Source organism: Argentina silus, assembly GCF_951799395.1.
Source record: "Argentina silus genome assembly, chromosome: 7".
Classification (NCBI taxonomy): Eukaryota; Metazoa; Chordata; class Actinopteri; order Argentiniformes; family Argentinidae; genus Argentina; species Argentina silus.
In genome coordinates, this window is record NC_139661.1 from 9,367,987 (window position 1) to 9,385,771 (window position 17,785).

At 40.8% G+C, this 17,785-nt stretch overlaps 1 protein-coding gene across 1 annotated transcript in view; it reads right to left on the reverse strand.

Moving 5' to 3' along the window:
* Nucleotides 1–17,785, reverse strand: part of mvb12bb (multivesicular body subunit 12Bb) — a gene marked incomplete at both ends in the record, with an annotated part of 29,209 nt that overhangs the window by 9,423 nt on the left and 2,001 nt on the right. The window contains 5 exons of the mRNA XM_083673291.1: nucleotides 5,166–5,260; nucleotides 11,029–11,142; nucleotides 11,610–11,739; nucleotides 12,852–12,948; nucleotides 15,357–15,452. Of these exons, the coding sequence (XP_083529417.1) occupies nucleotides 5,166–5,260; nucleotides 11,029–11,142; nucleotides 11,610–11,739; nucleotides 12,852–12,948; nucleotides 15,357–15,452 (532 nt within the window). The remainder of the gene's footprint in view (nucleotides 1–5,165; nucleotides 5,261–11,028; nucleotides 11,143–11,609; nucleotides 11,740–12,851; nucleotides 12,949–15,356; nucleotides 15,453–17,785) is intronic.

Consider the following 17,785-nt stretch of genomic DNA (forward strand, 5'->3'; position numbering starts at 1 on the left):
CTTGATAAGAAGCACATTGACTTTAAAGACTATGTTCCGTGGCACCAGCATTGATCCCCAGCTGTGGTTGCTGGTAAATGTGCGGCGGAATCTGTGTATAAATGGAGTACGCCTTTCTGGACAAGTGTAAAAGCTGGCAGAGGCCTGACAGTAAATTGCGTGCGCCGGATGGGACACAGCAGAAGGCACAATTACACAAATCCCCTCTTAATTAGCGGTTCTGTGGGCAAACTAACCCGTAATGATGCGAGGGATGTGGCGAGCCCAAAAAATCTAACTAGAAACACTCCTCAACACTGGAGACTGGGTCACATGGCTCTGTGCCCTCTGAAGCAGAGACTGACATGCAATCCGTTTTGATCAGAGCAGCTCTACTGTAAGGGATGATTCCCATGCTGCACTGCTCCCCCCAACTCCTAGCCCTCTCTGAGCAGCTTGCCCTCTGGACTGTGGGTAGAGCAGCAGGCCCTGCGCAGTTCTGGGTGGCGTTATTAAGTTCTCGATGCTCACAGTACCAGGCAATGTAAAGTGGCACCTCACATGGTGAGTAATGAACTGTGCCAGGGCAGAAGCAGGAGGGAAGACAGCCAGAGAGGCCTCCTTGGCAGCCACTAACCTGGGCATGAACCAATTCATCATCCCCCTAAACCAATCCACCAATGCCACACAGCCATTTGTCATTAATTATGCTAATAAGCAGACCATTACTCTCCTGGTGAAACAGGTGACGGTTATTAGTTGAGGCCATTCGGATAGTTTGAGACATGTATGTACTGTATGCATTTGTATATATATGTTGAAATATGTGGTTTAGTAGATTACAGCATGTGTGTTTTGAGTCAGAAACAGTATTGACAAAGAAGATGATTGCTTAGGATTGACAAAGAAGATGAAAGTTCACACCGAAAACTTCTTAATCATACCCTTTTCTATGTTCACAAACATAAATTGGCACCATTGTTCCAGAGGGTAAAAAGGGTGATCCATTTGAACAGTTTCAAAGCACAAAGCTCCTCTTAGTCTATCCAGTCTGAATAGAACTATTTAATATAGCTTCTGGGAGCCCCAGATGCCCTTTTCCAAAACGACTTCATTTCTAGAATCTCATTGTGCTTTTTAAATCACACTACAGTATGTATTAGGAGATCATTAATTACGAACTTAACAAGTCAGCAGAGCCATTAAAAGATCTTTAAGGCATATTTGACCATAAATCTCCTTAAACTATATTTAATGACTGGATTTTTGGGAAATATTTTTTTTATCAAGTTCTAATTAGATGTGTGATAACAAACCCTGCTGTACATGGAGGGAATGAGGGAGCTGTGACAGGCTCATCCATTGAAGGCGTCCATATCTGGGCACTGAGAATAATGAAGCACTGCTTTTATCCCAAGGAAGAATAGAGAGCAATGAGGGATGAGACTCCAGAGTCCAGTCTGGCCATTCAAAATCACTTATTTGGGTCTAATGGGGTTCTGAAATATAACACTCAAATACTTCATTGGTAAATACATAAATATACTCAAATTAATAACCCTTTCAAGTCAACCAAGAACTGACACACATCAGTAATATTAGTTGATGAACTATCCAGATAAACCAGCCTGAAAAAGTTTAGAGTTGTAATACATACATAAATGATTAATAACACAGATGATGTAATGACCACTGGCTATTGGGGACGTTCACTGTGTGAGTAAGCATCTTTTTAGCCCTCTCTTGCCTCACTCTCTACATTGACCATACGAATAAATCATAGATGGGTTTTAGGCAAAGAAGCTTTGCAGTTTTTCATGCCTTGACACAAGCCTGAAACCTTTGGCTTCATTTCAGACATTTATAACAGTTTTATTATACTAGGATTGCATAGTTTAAATCCTGTACCATCTAAAGTAAAACACAGTAGTAAAACTGCCCAATACCTCCCCCCATCAATCTGCCATAAAAGATTCATTTAGGTCAATTTAGCTGATGCTAAAAAGAATTGAGGTGAACTTTGGATGGACCCCGTTTGTTACAGGGGAAGAAAACCCAAGCTGGGTAGTTTTTAGAGCAATACGAAGAAAAAAACAAAACATACTGATAAGTTTTGTGTCACTAGGCAGTAGAGTTTTTTTTTAATCCCTCAGCCTAAAGAATTGTGTTATTCTAAAATATGGCCACACATAGTGCAGAAGCAGTTGAGATTCATCATAGGCTGAGATTAGAGCTGGAGATTAGCACAGGCTGAACTCCTCCTTCTGCCGAGGCTTGCCCAGCACTACAGAGAGAGATAAGATGGAACTTTTGTTTGAAACCTGATGAGAAGCTTCTTAATGAAAGTGCTGGGCCAAAAATAATCTTTTTTCTCCGTGTTAGTCAATCAAAAAATGGTGTAGTTTGGAAAAAGAGGAGAAAGAAAGTAATTTTGCATAATCAGTGAGCACCATCTGGAACAATTAACCGAATTCCACAGAACTCAGAGGATCAGTCATATTGGCTTATTAAAGATCCAGAATTATACAAGTAATAAATCCTTGGAAAAACGAAGCGTACCCCTGCCTGTCACGACTATTTTAACTTCAAATACAGTGGAATGCTTGATAAGGCTGAAAAGAGGAGATTAATATATGCAAATTATGTCGAGCATTTAAAAGCCCCCCAACAACTGTCTCGTTTTTTTTTTCTGTCTCTTATTACAGAGCTTTATGTTTTATTCATACACCAACTCACCTGTCATTTCATAAGCTATAATATTATGAGGGTATTATTAAACAGCGTAAAGTGGCGCTTTAATTGGAAAGCTCCATTGCATTTTCCAATTATTTGGAGCAAATTAAAAGCAGATGCACATAGTTTAATAAGGATTCTAATATCGGTTCCGGAAAATCAAAAATCATTGTCATCCTTCTGCCATGATATTTTGCAAACCCAAGTTAATTTTGAATCTTCCTTTTTTTTCCCTCTACTCCAAAGGATGAACTGTCTCCCGTCTGTTAATTTAACTTCTTTTAATGGATAGGGAAATAATTGCGCTCCATATTACGTTAGATCAAGGCCAATGTCAGGATATTTTTGATTAATGCAATAGATATGTTAATGTATTACTTTTTATTAGGTTTACCTTTTTATCACAAGGATGGTTGCTGAATGCAATATGATGTTCCATACAGTAGGTACAGATACAATAAGACTGTAGCAAACACAAAACCAAGAGTAAATCAACTACATTAAAAATGTTTTATATTAAGAGTAAAGAGAACATCATATTTTGAATTATATACACTTCTACATATAGTAAAAGTAATCTGAAAACGTGACTATACTGAAATATAACTATGCGGTACCATTATACATGTGTTTTAATGGCAACAATGCATTCCTTAATACGTCATACAAAAAAAAACATGTTTCATTCTAATTATATGTAAAAACAACCAGCACCTCTGTCAATGGTATGGAAAATAATTGGCAAAGAAACTTGCCATGGATCAAAGACAGACTAGTGAAATAAAGAATAGGTTGGGGCTGTTGAGAACTCCATCTCTGTTAAAATGAGCTTGAACTGTCAAATGAGAGAAGGTTGCAAATTCAATGTGAATTAGTTTTTAATATTCTGGTAATAAATGTCAAAGCGCCTGCACATCACATCTGTACATAATGTGACTGAAGATGACAGATTTCCCAGACATGTTTCCTCTCCTCCCCTCGACTCGTTCTTTTTTTTTGTGTTGGGTTTTTGTTTTGTTGGGAAGTGACGGAGGGTTTAATCAAGAAAGCAGGCAATTCATCAATCCTAAAGAAGGCGCCTGTACAACCCTGACAGAGCGCACATGGTTTTAGACCAACTCGAACCTGGCCAGCTGTCAACACACCACACCACACACACCACGCAGCTCACAATTAACACAAATCCGCCGTCTGCTACGACCCCACACTTGGTCTGCAGGTCGTCACACTGTTAATGAAGGGAAGATACTGCCTCTCCCATTCACAATGTGTGACTGTAAAGCTACATAAGGACAGTATATTCGAAGAGCAATAAGGCAGAATGAGAAAACCATTGTTGAAAATGACTCTTCTCTTAAAAAGTGATTAAAAGAGAGAGAAAGGCCTGGAGGCTTTGTGATAAAAGAGTACTTACTAACGGTATTGGTAAGATTACAGAGCACGTTATATGGTGGTAAATGATTATTGCTGGCAGTGCACAGTATCTGCATATTGCCTGTTGTCACTCAAACCCTGTCCCAACGGAGGTACAGCACACTGACTGCCACAAAGCATTGGTCTGTGTGTACATCTCTGCTCCTTGAGGGTGTCACTCCACCATTACTTTAATGGTGACAATAGCAATACAATCAAATCTTCATCAGCTTTTAATGAATATTTTACCTGCGCTTAACTGTGCAGTAGATGGACCATACAAATAAACAAAAAATAATTTCAATGTATTTTTGAGGTAAGTTATACACATTTAGCATTTTAAACGACATAAAAAATCGACATAATAAAATGTATTGAGTATGTATCTGTCAAAACCAGTAAGGAGAGACACAGTATGTGACAAGGATAACTGGGATAAATGCATAGCCTCGACTCTGGAACAAGAGGAATCTTCACCACATGGTGTCTCTCTCCAGCTGGATAAAACCTGCCTTCTCCCCTCACCTCGTCTGGATTAGTGGCTTCCCCGTAAGTACAGTGTCTAGGCCACTGCTGACTGTATGGGCCAGACAAGGTTTAAACCAAGATCTAGTTCAGTTATCACACTTCCCTCGCTATTAGTATTATTAAGAGAGCATTCAACGTGCATTTCGACTATCAGAAAAATAAGGAAAAATAAGGTAGATGGGAGAGGTAAATGCAAGCATGTCTGTGATGAATCATCTTTGACAGCTGTTAAATGTTCTCTTGAGTGTAATGCTAAGCTCCTTTGGGAAGCAGTGTTCACTCTTTCAGATAAGCACAGCTCTGTAACCGTCAGTGATGAAAGATAGACAGATTTGTAGATCAATTACCAGAGGAGGTCTCTACTCATTGGTGGAGATTAAATACCTTTATAACGACATATGGCAATAAACACTCAAATGCCCTGATTCTGAGAAGAATACAAGTTCTAAGGGTTTAACATAGCCTGCAAATTTGGTTCAGAGACAGCTTAACTAAAAGAGTGTTCATTTTACCTGATATGGTGTACAGACTGGAGCTCTGGTACTCATTGTCAGGCCTGCTGGGGCCCCTCCTGTAGAGGCTGCTGGGAAGCGTCTCAGGTATTTGCCTGGAGGAGATAGAGCAGCCATGCCATGTCAGTCGAGTGTACCGCAACATTGAAGGTGACATCTCTGAGATCAGGAGAAGAATGCAAAGGCGTGAATTCAGTGTCAGGAGGGGAAGGGATTCGCAGGGGCAGAAACCTCCTATTCCATCCCATCATCCCCAGGACACCCCCATCCCCTTCAAGATCAAACAGAGCAGTGATCAGGACCAGACACAACTGACAGAAGAGGGGCTGGATGTGAAGACATGTGAAATAAAAGCTAACCTGTGCATGAGCTGCCCAGGGGGCTTGGGAAGACCTTTAATGATGCGGGTCTGGGATTAGAGGCTGGTTAGTGCTAAAGGAACAGAGATTCTATTATTCAAGGGAAGTCTGTTTTTACCATACCATGGTCTTGTATTACAGAAAACAGCATGCAATGCACTTCATGGGCAGTTGGAGCTAACAAACCGTATAAGATTGCAATACTCATCAATCAAGCTATCATGAATTACACCCTGTGACTCACCCCCACTGATCGATAAATCCACAGCAAACGCTAGGAATTTCTCAGCTTCAGGAGAGCTGCATAATGTGACTTTGGACATGCTTTGAAGTTAAAATGAGCTCCCACAGAACACTGTAAAACACATCGGATCAAGGTGATGCTAGTTGTTGACTACAATATCATAATGGGGACATTACATATCCTTGGTAAGAGTCAAGGATTCAAGTATGTTTTTATAACATAACAAAGTAAATTTTCTTCAAAAAAACAAAGAGGTGTTCAAACTAGATGCTGAAGTCCATAACGTTCAATAAATGAATCATCTGGATGGAAGAAGGAGATATGGTAACTGTGAGAAGGTTTGTAGATTCATAATGTGTTTATGAGTATGTGCATGCACAATTTGACCTGTTTATGGATATGATAATTAATCGTAGGGGGATGAAAAATACATTTCCAAAATTTAAGACTAACCACATATCTGCATATTCTGAGGGCAACACTACATGAGTTGTGGCCATTGTGCGTTTCTATCTCTTTTGATGATATAAATAAATGCAATAATTTCCATCAAGAGCAATAAAACAAGCTCCCTGACAGGTTGTGGTATTTATGAGCTGAAGCTTGCAACTCAGATTTATTTGCCATGATAGGGTCGACTTTCCCTCTGTTCATTTACATCAGCATTTGGCCATGTTAAATCCAGGCCAATGGTGAATTTTTAAAAGGTTGGCATCAATCTTGTGGATCCGATTGCCACATTTAATGAAGACTTCCCTTACCTTGCAAAGGTTGACTCCAATACTGAAAAAGGAAGGGACATGTCTCTCCAAGCATTGAGACATTTCACAAACACAGATAAACTGGAGGGAGATTGTTTAGATGCTCTTTTAAAGAAATGGACGGCTCAGTTCATGATACAGTAAAGCATTGAACAATGAACAGATCCATTGAGATACACACATGTAAATTAAGCATTCAGAGAAAATCTACATTGAGACATTCATTTGTTGAAATATCATCAATTTGATAAGGTCAAAATGGAGATACAGTATGCGTAGACAGGCCTTCCTAAAACTGTGTACTCAAAATGGTGTCACCTGTAACTTTACAAGAACAAAGTGCCTCACACAGAAATAAGTGATTCACTCTAACTGCACTGAATATACAAACAAGCATTGCCATAGGCCATGCTGTAGTTAACCCTACCACACCAACCCACCCTAATTAACCTTCAACAACCTGGACTGATCACAATAAGTGCAGGAATGAAGTAAGGATTAAAAACCAACGAATGGGGTCCAATTTCATATCATTCAGGTTGAAACACAAAGAAAACTGTCACAGTCCAAACTCTGTGATTTCTAAACATCATCAATGTCTAGGATAACATATGGCAGATCAATTACATGTCTAATTCTTAAAACAAAAACATGGCAAGTGCATTGCTACGTAATCAACAGCAGCGGTTGGGCTCAGATTATGTTGGCCACTGGAGTTTTGACAACAATTAATCATCATTCTAGGCAATGAGAGCCATATTGACACTTGTTCCTAATTTGAATATTTAATTACAGTGTAGTTCCTCATTAAATTACTGTAAAACTGGGAACATAGCCTGAAAAATTTAAGCAATTACAACTCTTAACTCAAGAGCCCATTGGCCTAGTGAAACCAATGTGAAATGAAATCACAAATGTATACAATACATGTGCATAAAACTCACGTCACTTTGAGCTAGCTCATATTTGAAGATATTAAAGTGTGAATTCCACTGAAAACTGAATCCGAATGTATGGTTTTATGTATAGTTGTTGAGTGTGGGTGGAGATATAAAAAAAAAATGAAGCTGTCTATCTGAAAATAAGAGGACAACATCTGTTAGACAGTGGACAGACAAGTAGTAGTCTGCGGAGAGGCAAGATGAGGATAAAAATAATATCAGTGAAGAACCTGAACTGCGATAGAGGGAGTTGGGAGCTCTTGTTTTGACACTCATCCAGCCTCTTCCATGACAACATCTCCACACCTTCCTCAACGTGCAGACAGACCTGCTTTGCAGGGGCTGTTTTCTCACCCATCATTATCTTCCTTTAAGCTTTGTGTCAGGTGCTGAAAAGGAAATCTGCCTGAATTCACAGGAAATTCTCTGAGCACACTGAGCACATCAGATCTTATGTGATGATTCTATCATTTGTGGCACCATTCTGCATCCATTTGCTTGATTTGAGATACATTTGAAACTTTTTAGGATTTCACAAAGTAAAGAATAGGAGTGCCTTAAAAAAAAGTGTGATTGTGACGTTACAGCTGGGAGCTCTGTCAAAACAGCCCACAGACAATGACAATGCCTCCCTCCAGAGTAATGCATAGTGAGAGAGCTGGTTAACCAGCGAGGAATAGGGACAGATACAATGGCACCGCACAGCTGGGACACTGTGGGAAGTGTCAAAGGGAGAGGAAAGGACAATAGGAAACTTATTGGTATGCATGCCAATACTGACATTGAGGTATTTTTTTCAATTATATTGTGTGACCTCTGTCAGACACAGACACTTTATGAATAATGGTTTTGAAAACAGAAATCATAAAAAATCTGTACAGTTACGGTATGGGAAAGATACTTGGCCTCAACATTTTTATTGTTAAGCCATTTGATTTAAAAAGTGTCCAACTACACACTAGGCTATTATTCTAAGAGAAATGTCAAAAACCTTGATCTGAGGTAGAAAAAAAGAAATCGCAATATTAGCACAAGGCTAATTTATGCCACCAGTCGGTCTAGAGGTCAGATATCAGCCTCAGCCATGACAGTTTTATCAGGAGAACAAATGGTAGCGCTGGCAAGGAGGAGAGGAGGCTCTATAGTGGACGTATTAAAAGCCTGACCGGACGGCACAGGTTTACCACATTAGGGAGTCAGGAACTGGCCAGCCGGCCCCTCTCAAGATGGAAAGCAAGCTGAAGTGGTTGACACCAGGCCAAAACGATGAATTAAAGCAGGATGTGGTGGCAAGTTGGGATGCTTCAGACAAAGCTGTTAAAAAGCAACCGTTCAAGCACATGGGAGTCAGATGGATAACGAAGCCCTCTTTAGTTTAGCTACTGGCCCGAACCAACATTCGGGAAGCTCCAGGTTATGCAAAACAAGGCCTTTAAGCTTGTAATTGTAATGCTTTTTATGGAATTGCAACAAATACGATGCAAACAGAAACAAATATTGACCGAAGTAGAAGCCGACCCTGGTGGTTCAATGTAAATGAGAAGTGAGGAAAACTTGTCCATACATGACTGTATCGGCACATGCTGGAAAAGTGTCTCAGTGGGGTAAGTCAAGACACACCTCTAACAAGCTCTCATTGCCTGAGGCAACCCAGCATTTGTAAGGGATCACCAACATTCCATATTACAAGGGTCATTAAAAATGTACACTTTATTGACATATGTATAAAACATATTTTGCACTGACCGTAAAGGGCACTTACATTTAAGGGGTGCCATTCTCCAAAAGTGCACAGTCCAAAAGCATAACGTTGTTATAGATAGCCCCAAGGAGGCATAGTGCAAAGGAGGAAATTCTCATAACCTAAATATGGATAAAGAGAGCGATCAAGTGAGAATACCAAAATGTTTGACATACTATACAAACTGTTTTCCACAGGAGTGATTTGAATAGCAGTTCCGGACTGCTGATGATATTATTAGCAAAACATTTGATAAATAAAGGACATACTGTACGTGTGGTACTATTGTTTATTGACAATGTGTTAATGAGGATAGCTCTGGTATAAGCTAATAGCAGTGAACCAGGACAGAAATAAGAAAAATATTTGGTCCAGTCTACTTTGGCTGGCAAGAGCTTCCCCAGCCTCTCCCTACCTGGCCCTGTGTGTCTGTGCATTGTGGATGGAAATGCACGAAAAGGAAGACTCTCACACTCTGGCATGAATTTTAATGTTAATACAAAAACAGGAGCCTGTGATCTCAGCAGGCATCAGGAGGAGGGTGTGTTGCTTCGAGGTGCAATTTATTCGTACCCCAACGTCTCACCAACTTGAAAGTGGGCTTCAAAAGAGCTAAGGATTACCGGTAACAGTCAAGGGGGTATACAGCCTAGGCTCTCGATCGTTTCGAGACATCAAACATTGTTAACCCCCAAAATATTTGTGATTCACATAACTCTAAGGTTTTTGGGTCTTCACTCTCAAATCACAAATCTCGAGAGTTTTACTTTAAACAAGTTCAATTTTGATGCTCTCTCATCATACACAGATGCCATATGAACACTGCAGTGGAGGCTGGTGGAGGTAGAAATCGGAGGACTGGCTCATTGTAAGGCATGAAATGGAATGAGGAATGGTATCAAACGTTTGATACCATTCCTCATTCCATTCCATGCATAACAAGGACCCCATCCTCTGATTTTTACCACTACCAGCCTCCCCTGGACCACTGGTTCACCTCCTGTTAGCCTCTCCACTCTGACCAACACTGTGGAGTGGTTTTTACAGAGCTCTCTGAGCTCTACTGGGCCTCAAACATGCCAAGGCACAGCACTTCAAACTGGCAGCCACACTGATACCCCTCCAAGGCTCCCTCTCCACCACCACTCAGAAGGAGCCTCGATTGTTTATTTACAATTTGCTCTGGAAATCCCCAGCACTTCATTGAGATAAATAATTGAGCTGTTGGATCTGGACGCAGTACAAAGCCCTGCTCCTACTCTGTGGGCCCCGGGCAGGGGAAGACTGTGCAGCTGAGACTGGGGGTACGCTACAGCATGGCAGAGCTCTCCGTGCTCTCCTCCCTTCCTCTGCAGCTGTCTCTCACTCTCCAGGCTACATTTCTTCCCCTTTTGTCTGCACAGTACCACAACACTCCTATCACCACAGTCAGAGAGCCACCCGGCTCTCCTCCTGGGACATAGCACAAATAGCAGGAGTTTAGCCCCCGCTGAACTCATGTTCCCATTCAGAGGGTCCTGTCTAGTTTCCCTGTCTCTCCAGTGCTCCCTCACCCCATCTCTGTCCAGACACAACCATCACTGCACGTACTGTGAATATGAGCAAGTGTCAATCACTTCAGAGTCATAGATCCCATCAGCAGGAGGTACTGACTGAATCACAAACAACTTACCTTGAAACTAGAGGGACAACGGAACTAACATCTAGAAATACACTTTTTTCAACTGAAAACACCTGAAATTAAACAATGTGGTGTTGGTGCTCATTTGTACCTGACAGCATTATTACTTAGGAACTTGGTATACAACATACTATACCTCGTTGTGTTGGGCATTAGTTCATAGATATTGGTGGTGGACTCTTCCTGTGATGGAAGCTGTGTCTGGGCGATATTCCTCATCTGATACCAAATCCACATATTGTTCAACTCTCTGTAGGAGACAAATGCAAGAGAAAGCTCCTCAATTCAAGAGTAACATTGTCGCAAGAAACCTTTTAAAAAGTAACACACATATTCAAATTCAATACAGAAAGAAAGCATTAAACCTTGTATCTATTTCATCCCTGTGGTGATATTACTGTGGGTACTATTGGCAGTTTGTGCACTGCTGTTTGTGTCTAGGCAGGTGCCTCTAGCAAGCTGCGGGCACAGTACGTTTAAAGCAGCAGAGGACAGCAATCCAGTTCATTAAAGACTATTGCCAATCAGAGGGGAAATACTGTGAAAAGAGCTGCTTTTCACCATGGTACTTTATGGTATGCCCAACAGAACACAATTATAAGAATTCTGATTCTGATTCTGATTATGGCTGGCAGGGAAAAAGTAAAAAAAAGAAAGAAAAAAAAAGAAGAAAATAAACACAATAATCCCTCTTCTTCCACAGGTCAATCCACTCACCCTATGCAGGTGTAGTGTGGCAGGGTGTTTTTGGACTTCCCTACGATCTGGATGTCACAGACAGCAGTCTGTGTGGCTACGCGTGGGCTGAGCCTCACACACAGCCTCTTCTTCCTCATGGCAGGCTCATCTGACAGGCAGAGAGACATACACAGTGGATTAGAGGTCAGGAATCATAGGCTGTATGTGTTGGGCTAGGAGCTTTTTTCCTGTCTATGCAACCTGAACACAGAAAACACCAGGCCCTACCTGCAGTATGTGGGTTATAATCTCTCACCAAAGGCCTTTTTTTGTCAGGAAACGTACCCGTTTTTGTTCTTCAACTCTTCGTAATAAGGCCTGTTGCAATCATTTTCAATATCAAGATCAGAAATAGCATGTTAGGCTAGATGGCTACAGTAGATCAAGGGCGCGCTAAATAAAGATAACAATTAAAAGCATAAACACAAGCATACTGAACATAAGACTAATCATTATAATCCTTAACATCCTTGTTGTAACAATGAAAAAGCAGCAAAACCCTTCTACAAATACAGGTCTACTATAGAATAATGTGGATAATCAGAGTAACATTTGTAACAAATAAATAAATAATGTTGGATGTATACATTAAACATGGATTCACAAAGGGCTACAGTAATAAAATATTACATTAAACCATAGCCCAACAAACCATAATCTTTCTTTTCTTCATTCCAGCTAAAACATCGCCATGCTCTCTCATATTACTTTTGTGCCTCGCCCATTTATTTCCAACCAGCAATAGAAAGTGCAGTGTAAATGCAATGATAATAAAAATAATAAACAAGCTGTCCTCACTCCCCACACCAAAATATTATTACATTTTCAAGGCATGGATAGTGAGAGGAGAAATATATAGCACTCAAAAAGCACTAAAGCATTGGGGAATGCATTTCATTAATATTAGATAACCCCCATCCACTCGTCCTCTCCCCAAATAAATACATAAATAAATAAGCCGCTCATAAAGAAAAGCACAGCTCCAGCTGAGATAAACAATGACTCATGATTCTCTTCACTTGTACCTCCAGGGCAAAATGTTTATTTTATTCCCACAGACTATCATAAATTAAGCTAACCTGCACCCATAAAACATTCACTATCTCAAGCAAAGCTGCCCCAGAGGACTTTCACAGAGGCTGGTTGAGAAAGTCAAAACAAGTGAGGGGTAAGAAGAACCCTCAGATGTAAGCTTGTGGTTAAGGGAAACTGTTTACTTACTTGTGTCCACTGTCTCTTGAACGGCAGTGAACCCCTCTGGTAAAGTGTCCTTTATATCAATGAGCCTCATGTCAACAAGAACACTGGCTGACTGGCTCTAAAAGGGTACAGGGAAACATTCCATAATTCAGTACCATATGCAAATGTAACTTCTAATAGACTGTAAGGAGGATCATTTCGTATTAAAAAGTAGAGTGTGGAAAGGGCAATTCAGGTCTTGGAGGGTTCTGAAAAGAAACTGTAAAGACAATTGTATCAATGATTTGCTAAAAGCTTGGGAAGTCTCTAAAGAGGGGGAGTTGACACAATGGTGGAAGTAATTACTCCATAATAGCTTCTTTTAAAATGAGAACGCATCTGTGATCTTGCAATCATTCTCAATCCTCAGAGAGGAACAGTAGGGCTGTGTGAGGCAGGCCGGATTGCCTGTTCATCAGAATGGGACTGGTTAAAAACAATCAGGGACTGTTTAGTTGACATTTTCAAGCATGACTCTTCTCAGCCTCCCAGCCTCCAGTCATTATATTTTCATTTTTCGCTGTAATAAATTGCAATAATACACAGCAGCAGTGGAGAGTGGGGCGACCGAGGCGTGACTTGATGCGTCCGAAAATCTGGATTCAGCTGCTACTGTTGCCCGGCAGTCATTACCATTAGAGAAATTTTTTATTCATAGTTTTTATTCTGACTTAGGATGGAATATGGATGAATGTTATTACTATGCATGGAACCTTTTTTTCAGCTGTTTTTTTTTTCTTTTGCGAGAGAGATTTTTCCCATCAGGACCTGACAAAAGGGCCATCTACCTCCAACCTAGAGTATGATAAATCACAAACTGTTTACTTCCCTCCACATAATTCAGTGGCTAATTTTGCAGAATCTGTTTTTGTCATAGACAATTACAGTGGGGGCCACATTGACTGGCAGACAAAATAGCCTTTGTTGATGGCTCTGTCATGTTTTATTTGTGTCAAAGTCTTTAAAACAGTGCGGACACAAATTTTAAGATAATACAGAGGAACGAGGGGATGGCTATTTGTGTGCTACATACTAAACTGGGGACCAGATTGAGCACAGTCAATATTGAGCTCAGCCTTTTAGAGTTGGTCAGGCAAAGCTAACTTGACCTCTTTACAATGCTTCTTCATAGATAACTCAGAGGTTTTTAAACTCACAAGGAGTCTACGAAGGATTAATTGCCAAATTCCTACTGTACCTAACCTTAAATGACAGATTCATGACTAGAAAACTGTATGTCAAAGTAAGACAAATATTAGACATTTTCAGCAAATGGCAAAAAAAGCTAATATGTATCATGTCAATGTTGTCAGATGAGGTGAAATCATAGCTTCGTAAAAGAAAATGTGGGAGTCTGACATCATATCAAGGGAGGAGTCGAGGACTGTTTAGGACATTCATGCAACTGATAAAGGGACTTGACTCCAACCACAAGGTTGTAAACTACAGTAACAGATACTGACAGCACCTGTTGGAAATGAGCAAAGGTCAAAAAGGCAGTTAGTTCTGATGCCTTTAACAAGTCAGTCTTATGGATTTATGCATAGAATTTCATGATGGGAAGCAAACCTTTTCCTCGGAGTAAGCATAGAGTTAAATGTGGTGAAATGTAATCAAGGAACGTGTGAACGTTGGAGCAGATGTACTGTTAACAACCATGGAACATTCTGTGCCCACTACTCAGATCTATTTTCACCACTCACACATTTAAAGCAACGACAACACCATGACACAAACAATGGGACTTGACTCAAACAATACTAGGAAATTTATTCTACTCAATGATCAGGTTTATTCTTTAGGCAAAACCCGCCACTCTGAATGCTTATTGTGCTTTAGCTGTGTTTTATCAAAACAAGGCAATGCTACTTTGGTGAGAGAGTAAAACAATACCATGGAAATAAGCCTACCAGTTGATATGTAGAGAATATTCAAAGAGTGCTCAATTCACAGAGGAGTCCTTACTGTTTTTCAAATAGGTGCCCCATTTTCTACCATATTGAACTACCCTTTGAAGTGTCATTTCTTATAAAATAGGATTTTCATATTAAAAATGTCAACATTGTTGATGTGTGCATCATCTTTGAAGAATCACTGGGAGGTATCCAAATTCTCTACGGGGACCAGGTTAATTGAATAAATTGAAATAGTTTAAATAAAAGCTCATTGTAATTCTATGAATAATCATACATCACACTCTCTCTTGAGGATGAAACTCTCAACAATATCATCATGGGAGCTCACCAAGCTACCGTAAAACAATAATATTCATGCAATCATATAATCAAAAGTTCAGATTGGCATTTGCATTCATTTCAAATACCAGACTTTTAACATTCAGAGAACATTATGGGGCTTTCAATGATCAAAGTGCTGCACAATAAACTACCAGAGAGGAGAAACCAAGCCAACCAAAAGCTGTTGGGGATGAGGCGTAGTTACTGTGGAATTCATAGGGAAAAGGGAGAAGTTTACATTTCCACTTACATTTTCTCTGGTGAAACAGAGGTAACGGATGACCTTGGATTTGAATAAGCCGTCCTTCCACAGGTCGGCGTCGGAGCCATCTGTTGTTTGTGCAACCTACGTGAAAAAGAAGAAAAAAACAAAAAAACAACAAGGAGAGAAGAGCATACATGAGGTGGGATAAAGTTAATGTATGTACGGCACGAGTGTGTTGCTTTTTGCCTCTTCCCTTGCATACTTGCCTTAATTAACGCATGCCTGCACTAGCGCTCCATCTCATTAGGGCCCTGTGTGGGTAAAGAAGGAGCCTTAGCCTCCAAAAAGGTGGCTAAAAATATCATCCCCTGGGACGGGGCTGATTAAAGACAACCTGACAAAGATCTGCTCTAATAAGGAAAAAGATCCTGATGGGGGGAAATGAAATAAGGAAAAATAAGGAGTAATGAACAAAGAACCTATGTAGACCTACATTGAGTATTTACAGTGAATGATGTCCTTCTAATCAGAGTGGTGTTATTTGCTTCCTCATTAGACTTCATAACACAGTACGTACAAAGTGTATGTGCATGACTTTGGACATTCTCATTTCACCAGGCCTCAGTGCATTGAGCTTGAGTGTTATTTAATGAGATACGCTCTCTAATGAATCTCTATATGAACACATTAATGATATCAAAACCTCATTCTCCCAAATAAGACAAAATCCTAGAACAGCTTGCCGTGGTGCAGAAGCTCATTACTGAGTATACTGTAAGAAGGCCATTGAAGGGAGGGTACATTACTGTATGTTACTGCAACATAATGCAAGCACATGTAACCAAATCAAAGTGCAAACCGATCATGCTAAAGGCTTTGTAGCACAGGGTTGGCACTTGGCAGCACACCTAAGTGTTCATGCACTCAAGAATGACGCAGCAAAGCAAAACTACCTACATCGAGTCAGAAACTCTTCCTTACTGTAGCAACCAGCAAACAGGCTTGGCTGAAATGTCACCTTACATTGGCCATCACCAGTAAATCACCAAAATGACTGCCAGACTTCTTTTCTGTGAGGATCCTTTACAAAGAAGAGTCAATCTAATGAGGTTCATTCAAACGAAGAAGTCATAGATCTCTGCACCCACCCACACACATTACCACCCTGACAATAATGATGAATGACCCTGGTGATTGGGTGGGGAAAACATGGCATGGAGAGACTCATGCAAAACCACCAGTGAGTAGATGGGATGAGAGAGGGGATAAGAGAGAGAAAGAGAGAGAGAGAGAGAGAGGAGGAACAGGAGAAAGAGAGAGAGAAAGAGAAAGAGGGAGAGAGTGCAGGCATCTCCAACGGGAGCCTTGAAAGGTCCCAGGAGGAGCCTATACATCACCAGCATCCCCCCTGCTTACAAGACAACCCGTCTTGGCCACTTTTTCCAGGTCAGTAGCCAGCGCATCCTGTCAGCGTAAACAAAGGGCTGGCTGTGTGAAACCCAAAGTCAAGCAGGGGAGTAACGAGGGCACAGCGGCTCCTAGGAGGCACCTCAGGCGTCATCCTGCCACAGCTCCGGCAGCAGGGGGCGACGCGCCCAGAATGTGAAACGCCAACCAAAAAGCAGCAGGGAGATGCAGGGGAAAGTTGTGGTGTGCTCTCTTTCATTCAAGTCTACTCTTATTCAGCTCCATCTGCCAACTAAGGTTGGGCCGGTGGAAGGTATTACAGGTAGCATTCTGCTTACACCAGTATAATTCCCGCCACACCGTCCATACCGTTATTTTGCCATTACACCCGCCAAGCGCAGGAGGAACGTTTATTAAATGAATAAAATGCCATATGCAATGCGTGAGGCGTGATCAGTGACACTGCGGAAGATTTCTAGCCTGCTACGGTAGCCAGAGAGAGAGACAGAAACAGGTTCTAAACCTAAATAAACAAACGTACATGCGCTTCTCCAGCTACCTCATTACGTTTGTTTATTGAACAGGCCACTAGATGCAGCTTGTGAAACTGCAGTAAAACACCAAAAGACAACTGTCACTGACGATGCAGCATGTGCCATTGTGCCGGGTGGAACAAAGGTTACATTTTTCTTGTTTTTGAAGGTATTACAGGTGTACCAGGTATTTTAGCGGGAAGGCATACCGGTTTGAGAATTCTGATACCAGCACAAGCCTTCTTCCAACAGGGTTTATTACAGTATTAGGTACTGTATTACACTTCTGAGATTAAATCAATCTTTGAGATATGATCTTGTCATTTTTGATACTGAATGTGTACTGTATGTACATATTTGAATTAATCTGATTGACTGATAGATCCAAATGCCAATCCTAAAGATCAGCACCATGAAAATGATCAAAAGACTGCTACTGAGTAAGTCTGTTGGGAGTGCCGCCAATTTCTATCAAGGATCTCAAAAGCACGAATCAGACTTGATACAAGAAGGCGGAGACAATAAAGGAATAAA